General features: G+C 42.6%; 1 protein-coding gene across 1 annotated transcript in view; it reads left to right on the top strand.

The window, feature by feature from the left end:
* STX8 (syntaxin 8) overlaps nt 1-16,345 on the top strand; it is a gene marked incomplete at both ends in the record, with an annotated part of 109,023 nt that overhangs the window by 16,765 nt on the left and 75,913 nt on the right. Inside the window, one exon of the mRNA XM_082008090.1 lies at nt 1,846-1,938. Coding sequence (XP_081864216.1) covers nt 1,846-1,938 — 93 coding nt within the window. The remainder of the gene's footprint in view (nt 1-1,845; nt 1,939-16,345) is intronic.

Here is a 16,345-nt window from a genome sequence, read left to right as displayed (position 1 = left end):
AGTCTTCTGAGGAGCGGCTGAGGGAACTGGGAGAGTTCAGCCTGGAGAAGAGGAGGCTGAGGGGAGACCTTATCGCTCTCTACAACTACCTGAAAGGGGGTTGTGGTGAGGTGGGTGTTGGTCTCTTCTCCCAAGTAACCAGCGATAGAACAGGAGGAAATGGCCTCAAGTTGCACCAGGGGAGGTTTAGGCTGGATATTAGGAAAAATTTCTTTATGGAGAGAGTGGTCAAGCATTGGAACAGGCTGCCCAGGGAGGTGGTGGAGTCACCATCACTGGAAGTGTTCAAAAAACATGTAGACGTGGCACATTGGGACATGGTTTAGTGGGCATAGTGGTGTTGTGTTGATGGTTGGACTTGATGATCTTGAAGGTCCTTTCCAACCTTAATGATTCTGTGATTCCGTGACTCTGAGAGAAGCCCTCACTAGAAAGTCAATACATTAACCTGTGCTGAAGCTTTATTATCCGGAGATGTCAATCATAATAGTTCCAGGTGGTTATTTTATGTATATACAGCAGCAGTATTGTTCTTGCAATATTCTTAACTAGAAGCATAGCCTTAAATCAAATTTTCAAAGACCTCACAGGGCATCCCTGATTTTTGACCATATTCATGGTTTTGGTTTGCCGTGGTGATCTCGTTAATTGCACTGGGTGGAGTGGTATTCCTGCTGTGCGGCAGGCTGGGGTGCAGCAGATGTATCGTTGAATTTGAATGAGGTAAGAACTAACTAATCTAGAAAGGGCCTTTAGGTTTTGGCCCTCAGCATCCGTAAGGAATCTTTAACTTTGGAAGTGTTGGAAAACTTCAGCCTGAGGACATCAGGTAGTTAATGAAATAATTGCTATGCAATTAAAGTATTGGAAGTGATCAAATTAAGTCAGTCTTCAGATAAGGCCTGCTTCAGCCTGCATGTGAAACAAGGTTTATAGCTGCAGTTCAGGAGAACGGCATGAACTCTGTTTGGACGGTCCAGGCGGAACCTCAAGCCCCAGTTTTTGATGACACCATAGTATCCTTGGGGAGGCTGAAAGAGGTATTGGGGGCCAGACCCCCATCCTGTGGAAGGGAAGGGGGTTCTGGCCATCCTGTACAACTTCTGGCTCCCAGACTGCAGCGGGCAGGCAGTCCTGCTCCGTGCAATGTGGCTGCTTTGCAGTTCGTCAGACCCCTGACAGTCTCGCCTCCAGCATCTCTTCTGCTCCTTGACGACTTTTGGGCAAGGAGAGCCGCACGTTTTGGTTAAGGTGCTTACTAAGGACTGCATGGTACCTGCAAACTGGAATAGCAGAGGTGATCCGGATCTTAATAAAGGGGTCTCTGCAGAACTGATGGGAGCATGTCAAACTTTAGCTGCCCCCATTATGTCCCCTCTGGCTCAGGCTCTCTTCCATGTACTCTGTATTCTCTTGCAGCTTTAAAAATCTCTTTGAATTCTTTGGTGTTTGCATCACCTGTTTGTATTTTATTCATGTTAAAAGTTTCTTGGAAAATTAAAAAAGGCTAATCAGGGATCTCTGTGTGTGTGCCAGAAAATATCCTGTATTTATGACTGAGTAACAGTAACAGCTGAATGTTGAATTCTTGGATTTTTTTTGGGGGACCCTCAGATAAATGTCCCACCCAGAGCAGACAAATCAATTACTCATCATTCACATTATTTTAAGAGTGCTGTTGCCATAAGGATTCATTTTCATGTTGTGTTGATGTATTTTTCTTGATACATTTTAACTCTTCAAGCACAGAGTAGATCGTTTCCTTCACTTCTGCATCTTTTATGGTATATAGCCTGGCATATCAGCAATTATTTTCGTGTAATTTTATGTATTTTTCTGGTGCAGAGCAAGATGCTGGACTCGATGCTCTTTCTTCAATCATATCCCGGCAAAAGCAAATGGGGCAGGAAATTGGGAATGAGCTGGACGAACAGAATGGTAAGAACGAGATTCGTAGAGACTTGTTTTGCCTCATTTTTTATGTAAGGTTGTGCTTTTTTTTTTTTACTCCTCATACAACTGCACTGATTTTTGCCCACAGAATAGACAATTCTGTAATGGTTTATGTATGAACAATCACTACAGATTTGATCTGTTCATGACCTGGTTGTTTTGTTGTGTTTCATTATGTACACTGTTGTGCATATACAATGTGTAACACTTGGTATACTTTTATCAGGCCTGCCTTTTGAAAGAAAAGATTGTTGATTATTTGTACATAGTACAAAATTAATTTTGTACTTGATCTTTTGAATTTTTCAGTTTTATGGCAGGCTTTTATGGTAAGCTTTTATGTGTTGCTGGGTTTCACTTGAGCATTCTTATTCTGCATCTTTCCTTATTAACTAGATGGAAAAGTCTTGAGCCAGCGATTTAAAGGAGAAGCGTTGTATTGTTTGCTATAAATGATTTGGATTTTGAAGGTTTCATGGCATTGTATGTAGGATCAAATTAAGTGCGATATTGAACTAGAAGAGTACCTATTTTCCTTAAAATGAGCCAGTATCCAAATGGCGGAATTGCTCTCCTGTTAAATATGCTTTGTTACTCACTTAATTGTTCGCATGACATAAACTGTCCCTAGGAGAGCAGATCCTCCAGTCTTTCTGACTTTTTCATTTCTTTACAATATGGTAATAGTTCAATTAGAGCCCGTGGAACCCTGCCAGCTCTCTCCCTTGCACAAAGACTTGAGCCATATGGTTTATCCTTGGGATGTGTTGTACTTAACCACTGAGAAGGTAAATGTCCTTTTACTTGCTAATAAATGATACGCTTAAATCGGACCTTCCTGGACCTGTATTTTTTTTTTTTCCCCCCTTGTATTTCTCTGCATGTCTGCTCAGAGCGAGGGGGTTCCCATATTAACAATCACGTAACATGAAGTACTACTTGGGAGCTCTGTTCCAACTGGGAGTGAAGTGAGAGGACAGCTTTCTCATGTTTGCCTTGCATACGTGGCTAAATCCAGGAGGGATATGAAATGTCTAGAGTGTGTCTTTGTTTATTAATCTTAAGATTGTTAAGAAATGGTTTGCGCAGATGGGAGAGACTATGCTTAGTGGTCTTGTCATATTTTGATCCTCTGCCTCATGTGAGTAAAGACATTTTCAATTAGAAATCTCAGTTTCCTAACTTTCTTCTATTAACTGTTGTTTAAAAAGTCATATTAATTGCTTTTTTGCTCTAAATAGAAAACAGGTGGGAAGCATGAGCCTGTTTACTAATTCTCTGTGAAACCTTGGTTTCTCATCAGGGAAATACATGATCTGTGTCCCATTTCCCCCTGTTGGGGGTAGGGCAAGGTTCCCCAAATCCTTATGTTTTTGGGACCCTGAAGGTAATGTGTACTGTACCATCGCATTTCTGCATGACCGTGCCAGACTTTTTCTAGCAATGAAGCCTTGAAACATCTGTGAAATTGGGAGTGTGTTTAACCCTCCTTTTTACAAATAACGCAAATAATGCCAGTTTTGTTTGACTTGCTTGTCTTGCAGATAGTTACAAAGCCTAGAGCAAAATTCTTAATGCTTTCATATGAGCTCTCTTTTTGAGCTACAGGCAACTCTTTCTCAAAAGATGGAAACTTTCCCGAGTGCTCAGAGTAAAAACTGGTGAGGATTGCCTGTTGCTGACTACAGGACAGATCCTGGGGGAAGAGAAAACACCGAGTTGCCTCTGCATCTCACTGTCCTACAATCACAAGAATAAAACCTGCCAGCCATGTAGAGTGTGTCATTTGTAGATCTTGAAGCAGCCCGAAAAAGGTGGGAAATAGTCTGACTCTTACAGAGAGGGGACCGGATCACTCAGCAGTTGGCTTCATAACTACTGAGCAAGTGACACTCCCATATTTTCTCTAACTTTATACAATCCCTTTTTTTTTGTTGTGGATACAGGGGGATATTTTTTTTGTGGGTACGGGGGGATATGGTCGGGTGTTTCCAGTGTGCCAGTGGCAACAAAAAGCTGAAATCCATAGCAATATTTTCCAGGGGCTGCTTTCTCTTTGCACATCTTATTTCATGCCCTGTGTTTAACCATCTACAGACTTTTCTCAGGCGCTCTGCCAATCTCGTGTCACTGTTACACAGTCAGGTTGATGAGGATAACTGCCCTGTAATTTCCCCTGACTTGGAATCTCTTTCCTTCCTAGAGCTGAGTGATAATGGCATCGTCTGTATTGTGGGGAGGCAGGGGAAGTTCATCTTCATTAAGTGCTGCATCAATATTTCTTTTTATTTGAGTCAAATTTTCCATCAAATTGCTCGTCTCTGCGGGAAGTTTGACTTCTGCTTCCCTGACCTGCTTTGGACGTTCCCACCTTCTGCAACTAATTAGGTGCCTTTAGCTTGTTCTGGCATTACAATAAAACATGGCTCAATTCAGAAGTAGCTGATAATGTCTGATAGTTAATAAAACAGACTTTAGGGAGCTGGGTGACTCTGCTTATTTTCCAGACAACTTGTTATTCAGGACTGCTTTTTTCCTTCCCTAGCAGCTCAGGCTCTCTGTTCAGTTGAGATATTTGCACTTCCCAGCTCTTGGAGGTGGCCCGAGGCATTTTCCCTTGAGTGCCAGTTGGTGTAGCTGTGCATTTGCAGATGCACAAGTATTGGAGACATCCCAATTAATTATGCAAAGTTTACTTCTCTAGTAGAGTTGGTATGTGTAAATTCTTTTGTGTTTGTTAAATGACTGAAAAATGATTAAACTTTGCTTTTAGAAGGGTAGTTACTTGGCAGTATCTATTTTTACTTCACTGGTGGGCTGACAGGCAGTGCCGAGGAGTAATGTTTGCGGTTTGTAAGAGAGCATCCTGCAAACGGGCCCGGCTGCGGTGGCTGCTCTGCTTTCCAGAAGAGCCGGCCCTTCTCCTCGGGCAGGCTGGGTGACGCCAGCCTCGCTTAGCTCCGCGTCCCTGCAGCGCCCGTCTCCGGCCGGCCTCTCTGAGCTTCCTCCGTAGGCAGCAGACACCAGCCGGCGTTGCTCGGGTGTGATCCCTCCAGCCTGCCTGACACCTCCACCTCGGGGCAGGGCACAGCGTGTCCCAGAAAAGCCGATTTTTCCCCACTGATCGTAAAGCGAGCCTGGGCTCTGATGGAGGTGGCTGCTTGGCAGACATCTGTCCTGAGCAGATGAGTCCCATCCTTTGATTTTGTTGTGATGTGTCCAAGTTTTAACTGGAGTCTCATGTCGTTCTTTACTCAGATTTTTCAGTATAGCTCTGTCCTTCAGATTTTATGGCTCTGCTCAAAGCCAGGGGTTCTTCTCAAACATCCTGAGCACTGACGAGCAAAGTAGAAGCAGGGTACCAGGAGACGTTTTTTTCCAGCCACAGGAGCCTACTAGCAGTGGGAGAGATGGGGGATTAGCAAAAGAATTTTCCCATCATTAATTCCAAATTTGGCCCCAGAAAACTTTCTGTAATCCTTTCATCTGTTACATAGAAAAAAAAAAAAGGAAAGAAAATAGTGTAAATGGCCTCTGGCCCTGTTGATGAGGCAATCTAATCTAGTGCAATAATTTTGGAAGAATGCTTTCAGAAATTCTGAATGCTGTTTGTTTTACCCTTATAGAGATGTTGTTTTCTCATTGTGGCATGCTTGCATGAGAATATAGTACTGTGTGACGCGTGGTAAATACTGGTAGCTTGCAAAATTTGTAGCGTTTGGCGTTTTTACCATGTTGCTCTCCATTTGGTATACATCATGGAAGTTGGATTCTTTTGCTTCCGGCTCCTTTAAAATTTATGTCAGAGCATAAATATTTTCATAAATGGATAAGCTGCAAAAGCAGACCACTGTTTACAGAACGCTGTAGGCAGAGTGAATATCCAGGACGTTCTTAACCAAAATATCATTACGACAGATCATTTACTTAAAATGAGATGCTTTAAATACATGATTATGTAACACTTTTAATTTCTTGTCAAAGTAAAATTTCTAAAACCAACCCAAAATTTTTTTTCTTAATAGCTTTGCAAAATAAAGGTTGCTGTGTCACCTCTGGTCATGGTGGGTGGCACACAAGCGTCTGGGTGGACTCAGCTCAGCCTTTCATTTGGTGCCAGTTTGGTGGTCAAAGCCTGTGACTTGCCTGGTATACAATTTTTGTTAACCTGACACGCTTCCATCAAAATGCATTTTAAAGGCTCCGCTTGAGACTGGAGCTCTGTTCTAGCTGTTGCTCTATACACACATAACGAAGTACTCTTGTAAAATCAAAGGAAGTGAGTGAAAGTATTCTTGATGATGCAGAGACCTGCTGAAAACAGTGTCAGAAACTGTAGCGCAGCAGGGATGCGATTCATCTCTCCTAGGGCAGTGTTCAACCACGAGTCCATCACCTCTGCAGACAGCCCAGTCGGTAGATGTACAGTAAAATGCTTCTCCTAAAGATTATTTTACATGGCTATTGCATAATGAAAAAGGAACCCTGAAGTCGTTTAATGTTTCTGTTTATTAAGAACATTTTTCCTATAATACAAACTAATTAGCATTATGCATGGCATACATATGAGTTATGGGACAAAAACCAATGGGTTTGTGGATATCTTACCTCATTGTTAGGATTAGTTTGTAAACAAGACATGATTAAAGATTAAATCTGAAATTCTAAAAAATGTTCATCATCTTGTCTAAACATTATATGTCTTCATCATATAGAGTTACACTCCTGCACGCTTTGACCCCCTTCTGAAATGGCACAAGTCCTGTGGTTGCTGGGGTTTGAAGGTGTTCAGCGTTCCTTGGGAAAGGCTGAGGACCAGCAGCTTCAGGTTTTCTAAAAACCTCTACAGAGAAGCATATGTTTTTAATATTCGGATGTAAAATAACCATCCATAGCCTGACTGACCTCATACTATGCAGATAGTTTTTTATTTTGCTTCCCGAGCTTATTGTATGGAATAGAAGCAACTTCAATTTTACTGGGGAAATGGTCAGTCTTTATTGCATGCTGTTTAGTTGGGGTTAACCCTTCTTAGGGGAAATTTAACACCTGTGTTAAAACATTGGGTTTTTTTGTCATGAGCGATCTAAATAGTGGAATACTTAGTGTCGATATGAACGCTCAGAAGTTGGGGAATGCCAAAACTGAGGTTAGATGGCACTTCTTGCATGTATTTCTGGGCTTAAAACAATTGAATGCTGTGTTCTGCAGGTCCTGCCTTGTTTGGTGCATAGGACTCAATCTCTTCTGGTATTGAATTGAGCATATGTGGTGACAAAAACTATTTGTAAGGTCTCTGCCTCACTTCTTCCTGGTGTGGGAAAATGTTTAGTGAGTAAGGCAAGGGTTGTAAGAGGTTTTTGTGGTGTCAGCAACAGATAAATGTTGCCTTAGAGCATAAAACTATCTCTGCTCTTGCCCAGGAGCTCCGTGTGACGGTGGTTAACCCATCTTAACCAAGCTTTTTCAGAAGTGATTCCTTTCTGTGTGTCTGACTTGGCATCATAGGGTCTGGTTTGCAGAGGTTTTGAGCATTGGCACTTAAATTGGTGTGGGCTGTGCTCTGGGTGTAATGAATCATGGGATGGTTTGGGTTGGAAGGGACCTTTAAAGATGATCTAGTCCATCCCCCGTGAAGTACTGGGGAATGTGAAGCACTGTTTGGAAGGATAGATAAGGTTTGGTTTATATGTGGCTTTTTTAAGAGAGGTTCAAAGCTTCTTTTAACTGAACATCCAAAATAAACCTTAACTATTAATTTTTTTATTTTTCCTTCTGACTTGGGGATGATAGTGTTTCATCTCCCAAGGAAGCTGTCAAAATCAAAATACACTCATACTTACTGTCAGGAGGGCCATGGTTGGAAGGTCTGGGAGGAAGCTTTTAACTCTTCAGAGCAGAGTTAGAGTTTTTTTGCAGTCCATAAGGAATGTGGCCTTGTGCTGGATGATGAGGATAAAACAAAATATTTGGTAACTGTCAAGGAAGTAAGCCCTGCCTGTGCTGCCTGCTGAAGGAGCTGTGTAATGAAAACCAAGGTTACACTGAGTTTGCATTGGATTGAAAAAATAGATCTACACAAAATAGTACTATTTAGAGCATTTTCTAACCTTTTTAAGTACATGACTGCTGCTTCAGTGTTTCCAGTGTTTATTTATCTGTAAAATTTCCTGGTATTCTTAAAAAGAAAACTGAAAAAAACAGGGAAGCCACAGCAGTATGGGTCTGTCTCTGAGCCTGGTCAGCAGCCGGATGAGAACACCTACACAGGGACCTCTGCAACGTAGGCTGACCGGGTAATTTTACCGGTGTCGGATGATGTGAAGCAGCATGAGAGAGGTGTGAGATGTCTTGCCTGTGGCCTTCACGGATGGTTGCTGACAGCAGAGGTAAGAATAAGGAGTAAGCATGTTTGTACTCCCTTTCAGGCTCTGGTGGGATGGGTTTCTAGCAGTCAGACTCTGCTGGGAGAACTCTGGTACAGCAAAACAAACTGTAAGTATTGATGAGATGACAAGTCTGCAGTGGCTCTCACATAAGTCCTTGTTAAGAGTCAGTTTAAGTTTGGACTTACTCTGTGGAAGAGCCTTATGAGTAGGGGAAAAGAATTAGGTGTCATTTTGATTTAAGAATGGCTTTGCTGTCTCATGAGACTTTCTTGTAAGTCTATGGAAGTATGGGTTCAAATGAGTAATCTTCAACAGACGTGATGTTGATTGGGTAATTATATTCAGAAATTGGGAATTGGCAATTCATAGTTGGAAAAGAAAGATGTCTTGAGTTGGGCTGCATAGGTCTGGTTCTGTTCAGCATTTTTGTTAAGGACATGGATGAAGTACGCGGTGTGCTTACTCCTATGTAATACAAAGGTAGGAAAGGCTGCAGCTATGTTGGGAGTAACACTAGAACTCCTCCAAACGGTCTTGAAACTAGAGTGAAATTCCGTCGGGCTACCTGCAAAAGATGACACTTCTGTAAGGTTTAAGCAAATTAAAGATGAGTATAGTGTATAGGGTCAACTCTTAAATATGAACGAACAGTATAATATTGTGGAAAAGGCTCTGTACAAGCCAGTGTTGTTTGGACAACGTGTGATGCTTCGCTATATTGGCATTAGGGACGACACAGCATGCAGGTTGGGCCAGAACTCTTCAGGGTAATGTGGAGCTGGGGAGAGGGCCCTGAGGGTAGGTAAAAGCATGATTTAAAGCACTGAGGCGTGATCTGCCAGGAAAGATGAACTGCTGGGGTGGCTCGGTGTAAAGAAGAGAAGGCTGAGATGGGAACACAAGGCTCTTGAATGACACAAGCTAATTCGAGAGGGAGAGAGAAGGCTTTTGGTAATGGGATTGAGTAGAGGTCAAAAGGAGCGGGAAAAGCCTTCCAATAGGAGTGAAGTGGCTTGTGTCAGGAGGTTGGGAAGTTCCTGTTGTGGGCCATCTTTAAGAACGTGTATTATTCCTGACAGCTTGAGCTGAGTTAGAGCAGGAGCTGAACTAGACAACTTCTTATTTTCTGTTGTGACCTTCTCTAGCTCTTTCTTTCCTATCTCTTCTACAGCTTGGCTTCCTTCAGACTTCTCATTCTGCTGCTTTTATTGAGTTGATCTTTAATCTCCCCTTCTGAATATCTAATCCTCACTTTTGAAACCACCCATCAGTATTCAGCAGTCTTGCTCAACTAGTTCTCCTTCTGGGTCCTTTTCCATCTCCCTCTAACTTCTGTGTGTCTTAATGTGAAAGCATTGGGGTACTGTAGCTCCTGAGGCCACTGGAGAGTCTTAACGTGAAAAAACCAGCATTGTTCTGAAATGGCTGAGATATTTTGGCTGAAACTTTAATTATTTTTTTTTTTACTTCATCTGGAAGCAGACATCCAAGTTGGGAATCTTGAGCCTGAGTCATTGAAGTTTTTCATCGTTTCAAGCAACCGAAAATAGGGCCTTCTCATGGGAAGCAACAAATGGCCTTAATAATGGGTCATGCTACTGAGCCTGTGTGTGTATTTTTGTTATGCTCTAAGTACACATAATACTGGGAGATGATACTTTTTCTTTCAGTATTTTTTTTACAGCTTGGTGCAGTGCTTGCAGAAACAGATAAACCAGCAAGGCACAACCTGGATGAGGATAAAAGCGTTGCACTTCTGAAATGTGACTGGGCTCCTACGTCCTCGCACATATACACAATGAGTCTGTCTGGCCTCTTGGCACGGTTAGCGTTTTTCCTTGAATAGTTCAAGCCGTAAAATAACTGTTCAACATTTGTCTTCTCAATTATGTGGATTTTTCCACAGTTAGTCAATCCCTACCTCACCCACACCGCGGTGGGGAGGGGGGAAGCTGTCTTCCTTCATCTGTCTTCACGGTGATCAGAAATGCTGGAGAAATTACCGCTGAGGAAAAATGAGTTTCTAACTTTTTTTAAGCCTTTCAGGATTTCTCGATAAGAATTATGATCTTAAACATCTTGTTTAAGTCTCTTCTTTAGTTTTCTAGCAGGCCTTATGGAGAGCTTTAGTAGGGATATAAGCCTCAACTTTTAGCAAAAGAGAGTTCTTTTTCCCATCTGCTTCTTCAGCCATTTGATTTAAACTGTTTAAAAAGAAAACAAAACCTAGCTATAATTGTAGATGTTTCAACACTCTGATGATTTTTTTCCGTGTTAATTTAGCTTTTCCCCCTGTTCAAAAATCTCAAATTGAGACCATAGAGAGGGGATTTATTTTCCTAGCCTGCTTTCCTGCTTTCTTAGGGTGGCTGTCTGTCATGCATCGTAAAGAAGCTGAAAGGCACAAACCCAGTCTGTTCTCCTTCACAGCCCCTTTTTGGTAAATCACATACCTGTCTGTGAGCAGCTGAAATGATATATCCTGACCTTACGGTTGCTGCTTGCAGAAAAGGAAGGCAGGAAATAAATTGTCCTGTGCAGAACAGCCTTTTCTGGAAGGTCTAGGAAACTGTTATGGGAGTTTCTGTATAATTTTATTTATTTTACCCACATAGATAATGCCAAGGTATTGGATCTGGTTCATTCTCCTTGACTACTGTCCCTCTGTTTTGGCTGAATCAGGGAAAGTTTTAATTGCATGTTAGGGGCAGGGTCCCAGACGCTTTCTCGCTTGCTCCCCGTAAGCTGGTGTTCAGTGTGAACAGGATGCGTCTGCTTCAGCGTTTTCAGATGATGACATGTTGCTGTCTCTGGGCAATATTTTATTCTCAAATCGTTAAGCACCACTTAGGCTAAAAATAATGTTTTATTTTTAAATATTTGCTATTTGTGGCAATGAAATGCAGCTTGGGAGTTTGTACTTCAGCTTATACTTTCAGACTCTTAACTTTAGTGCTGCTTCTGCCCCTTACCCTTTTCAGAGGATTTTTTGAGGATTTATGGGGGGAAAAAGTAGGTGACTACTCTGTCCCACATCACTTGATAATTTGCTTGCCTATACATTGTTGGAAAGAAGGTGATACTCCAGCTTAAAAGAAAGTCTTGCTTGGTAGGAACCATATGCTCTTGCGTCATGATGATTTCTGAGAGCGGGATGTTGGATGCTTAATAGGCTTTTAATAGATTTCCCAGAAAACTTGCAGGGTCGAAACCTGAATGGTTACAACACAAGAGAGAATAAGAAACCCGTGTTTCTGGGCACGTTATTATCGTGAGGTATTGCTGGAATCCAAAGAGTGCTTTGAACTGGACTTACCATCGAGCGGGTTGGTGAGCACGCTCTCGCAGTTTCTCCTGGTTTTCCCATTACCTCCAAATGCGCTTCCAGCTCATTTCTCCTCCCGTCTTTGCAGGGTGAAATTATCCTCTCTTTCCTGATCTCCTAGACACTGAGTAGAATATTGCTTCTCTGATGCTTATGTCGTCCTCCGGTGATGATGCCTTGTGGTGCCCGAGACGACTGGTGCTGACTTGTTCAATGTTAGGCTGGTGTCCCACACAACTCCAAATACCAAGCAGTGCTCATTGCTCCCAGAGAAACTGGGCACAGTTCATAGGTGCCCCCAGTTCACTGTGGGCAGATTTGCCTCGCAGTTTTCAGGTGTTGGATATTGGGGTTTTAAGAAAATTTAAGTGCCAGAATTTTGCCTGTAGGGTTTGTGGGAGCTGTTTTTTTTTAACAGAGGGATTTTAGCCTCTTCTGTGTTAGACCTTCCTTTTTAACGCCAGGGAGATAGAGTGTGAAAAGGAGTTTGGATGCAGTGGTATGGAGTTGAGGTGAGGTGGTAGAGCAGGATGTGCCGTTAATTATGAGAGCTCAGGTTTTGAGTTGGAGGTGGATTGAGATCTGGGCAACCCTTCCCTGCAGCGTGGAGGGATTGCGCTTGATGTATAGTGAAACATTCCAAGCGTGTGCAGCCGCAGGTGAGAGCGTGGATGGATGCAGTGAGATGATGCCATCCGTGCCCAGTGGTGCTGGGGAAAAAACCCCTCCAGACTGATGCTGAGACCGCTCCAGCCCCGCTCTCTTACTGGGCAGTCCTGAAACACAGCTCTCCTTGCGGCATCTGTATTGAAAATTGATAGACCCTAGTGCGTTTATCAGTTGCCAGGCAGTTTCAGTTCTTTGCTGATCTGTTCTGCAATAAATAAACGCAACATATGGAATCGCTTTGGTAATCAGCACCTCTCAGAACCAGAAAATGAAATGCAACATCTTGCAATGCTCTGACCATAGCAAGAACAGAAAGCAGGATGAAGCTGGTTGCTCTAAGTGCTTGCGTGCAGATGGATCTCTATTGTGCAGTATTTGAATGGGAAATGTGGTTTTCTTGCTTGTTTAAACACCGCTTAGATATTTGTAAAATCTGCTGTTAGATCCAGCCTGGAAGTGGCAGGTAACACTTGGCTACGGTCAGACATTGAAGTCGGCCCCACGGCTACCTCACTGGTAGGATGCGTATCCACAGTTCATCGCAACTAGATGGAAGCAGAAATAAGAGTGCCGGCAGCTATTGCTTGCTCAAAGCTGTGTTTCAGTCATAACCATGATTAATGTAACATAAACATGGGATGCTTTTAAAATGGAGAAGCTGATATCTTAAAGCATCCTGAGATCACTTAAAAGCATATAAAATAATTGTACCATAATTATTATTAATATAAATAAAAAAATAATATTATTCCACCTTGCAAGCTTTGGTGGAATAAGTATTATGAGCATAACCTTTTCTTTTGACTCGCTGATGTATTAAAATATGTCTTATCCCTGTGCATCCCAAAAGAAATAAGATGATATAGGTGTTATCCTGTCTGTGCCATGCATTGCGAAAGATGTTCTGCCTCGCTGCCTGACTCTAATCCTTCTCTATTGCCCCAGTGATCTCTAGGTATGGATGTGATGTGCTTCTTGCCCCCAGTGAACTCTTTTGTTAGACGTCAAGAGCTAGAATAACCCTCCAGCATGATGGTAGTGCAGGTCTTGGACATGGGAGCAGACAAGATACTTCTTTACTCTCTCCCAACAGAGGTTTGTAAGAAACACTTTAGCATGAAGGGAATAAATCATGTACTTGAAAAAAGATGACTATAATATGAACCGGCTGGCATTGAAGTGCAGGGGCACTGTCAAATATGCCTTTTGGCTACGTAGATCGCGTTGTTCTGAAATAACTCCAGTGGTGTTTGATCTCAAAATTTTGTTGGAAATTTTCTCCTAGAACCAAGTTTTGCTGAAAAATGCTGGTTTGAGTCCAGAGTCTTTAGTCTGAAACATCTGGGCCTGACAGTTTTTTTCCAAGCTCAGGGTAGGAATTCAAGGGATACCTTTGTCTGTGATGAAGTGATGAATTTGGCCCCGGGATAGCGAGGCCATGGGGTTCCCAGTTCTGAAGCAGGATGCCCAACAGATTGACCTGGGGACCAGAGACTCCGGGGTTCCCCACGGCTGCTCGGCTGAACCTGCTGCATCAATCTCCCCTTGGTGCTAGCAGAAATGCTGAAAGGAATATCGGTTTCAAGTACTGCCAGAGATTTCAGAAGGTTGGTTGTGGTCTGTTTTAGACAGACTCCACATAAAAATAAGACAATGCTTGCTATAAACTCCCAAAATGTTTTTTCTATACAACTCTGACCTTTATATTTATAGTGTCATGTTGAAACTAGAGAGTACAGTGACACAAGACAACCAGCTACCATTGACAAAGGCAGCCAAGTCTTTGTGTGTACCTGATCGCCAATGCACATGGTTGTGATGCCCTGCAGCAGTCCTGGGGAGGGGCAATCGATCGGTGTCCAACTCCTTCCTTTGCAAAGACTGCAGAAGAAAGTCTTACTTTTGGGGGTGGAGAGAAGATTTTTGTTTCTTGCTGGGTGTTTGTCACAGACTTTTTTTTCTTTCAGGTGAGAGAATTATAGTGGGAAAAAAGTGGTGATTTGGGGAAGAAACTTGGGAATGATTTATTTTACTGTTTTGAAAGTCTTCTAGTTGCTTTTACGTTGCAGAGATCTAGTATCTGTAGCATAGATATGTAATGCTGGAGGGGACTGATGCTAGCCTCTGAGATGGCCCTTAGATTGAGGAAAAATCCATCATGACTTGGCTGAGCTCTGAAACCTCCTTGAAGACGCTCTGACAGAGACCTATTGTCTGCTTCATTTTCTCCAGCTAACACTTCATAGAATAGTTTGGGTGGGAAGGGACCTTTCAAGGCCATCTAGTCCAATGTCCCTGCCATAAGCAGGGACATCTTCAACTAGAGCTGGTTGCTCAGAGCCCTGTCCAACTTGACCTGGAATGTGTCCAGGGACGGGGCATCTCCCAGCTCTCTGGGCAACCTGGGACAGGGTTTCACCACCCTCACTGTGAAAATTTGTTTCCTTATCTGTAGTCTAAATCTGCCCTTGTTTAGTTTCACTGAGCAAGCTTTGCCTTGGAGTTGCAGGATTAAATAGAACTTCACCCTTCTGCAGGGTTCAGAGGCCGGGGTAGCGCAGAGCAGGTGGAGAGAAAGCAGGAGACGTGCGTCGGCACTGCGGCGTTCGGCAGGAATGAGCTGTGAGCCAGGGCAGTGTGTCGGGGAGGGACCATTCTGGGCTGGGGCAATCCAGGCCAGTGCTCCAAGCAAGCTGGGGTGGCATCTCTTAATTTTGGTGTTCCTTGCCTTTTGAATTCCTGCATCTCACCTGGGCATCTCCCTGATTGTAGCTCTGCTTGCAGTTAGGAGGTAGCTCTGCTACCTGCTGTTATTTTAGAATATCAACATTTTCCGTATCCCCGTGTTATCCAGTTGCTATGCAACAGGGTGTGGGTATCACATTACTGTAATTGGGTTTTCAACCAATGTTTGTAGATAACGTGGGTTTTTGCCAAAGAAAATTAGCAGTGTGAATTGAACTCTAAACTGGCCTTCCGAAACATGATATTTTAAATGAATAGAAAATCAGATAAGCTGGGAGGAAAGCTTCCTCCTGGTTAAGCTTAGGACATAAACTACTTCTTATGTAATAGTAACCATTATAAATAAGTATTTTCACTTGGAAATTATTGTTAGGACCAAGTTGCCTCAGAGCACCAGCCTGTGGCTAGAGCAAGACGACTGTAGCATCGTACACGTTCATGTGCTAATGATTGAAGAGCTTGTGAGAGTTTGGGCTGGATTATGCATTTGCTGGTGCATCTGGGTGGCAGCTGGGGTCGGTGTTGACCAGTTGGGTTTTTCCCACTGTTTTATGGTACTTCACTAATCATAGGTAATTATAGTGGTGCTTAAACTTGAATAAAGTCTATTTAGCTTAAGTGTAGTATTTTCCACTAGTTAAGCTGTTGTGACTTCACTTCTTATGGAAAAACTCCATCTGATGCTTTGTTACAATAGGAACTATAATAGTTTTGCTTATGGGTAATGTGAGTGGTGTGTTTTCAATGAAAGGAAAATTACTTTCATAGTTGGAGACCACAGGACTTTTGTAAGGGAAGGTCTGAAGGTTTATATGTAAAATCAGTGTATTCCTTTTTGTTACAGGGCTACACCTTTATCCACAATGGTTTGTGCTTACTTTTAAAGCAGAGAGGTTGACTATTCGGTGATGTTGAGCATGAAGGAGGTAGAAGAGCGCTGATAGGAGAGGTTCTTCACATCTGGGTGTTGTGTTGACTGAAAATTACTTTTAGTAAATGACTCTTAGTAACCTCCTGTTCTTCCCAAGTTCATTGTCATTCTGGAGGCTTGTCTAATTCCTCCCTTCCAGTTCTGTTCTCCACTTTCTGAAACTTGTTTTCAATGTTTTCTTGTGCTAGACCAGAACTAGAGACAACAGATTTAACCTGATAGTTGTTTTTTTATACTGAGGTCTGTATTGCTTCCCTCCGGGGCAGGACAGGCAATTGGAGGGTCTTTACTCAGCATACATTTGTTGAAATTTAACCTCATGAAATTTAACAA

This window comes from Phaethon aethereus (genome assembly GCF_964289735.1).
Source record: "Phaethon aethereus genome assembly, chromosome: 18".
Taxonomy (NCBI): domain Eukaryota; kingdom Metazoa; phylum Chordata; class Aves; order Phaethontiformes; family Phaethontidae; genus Phaethon; species Phaethon aethereus.
This window is presented reverse-complemented; position numbering and strand designations above follow the sequence as displayed.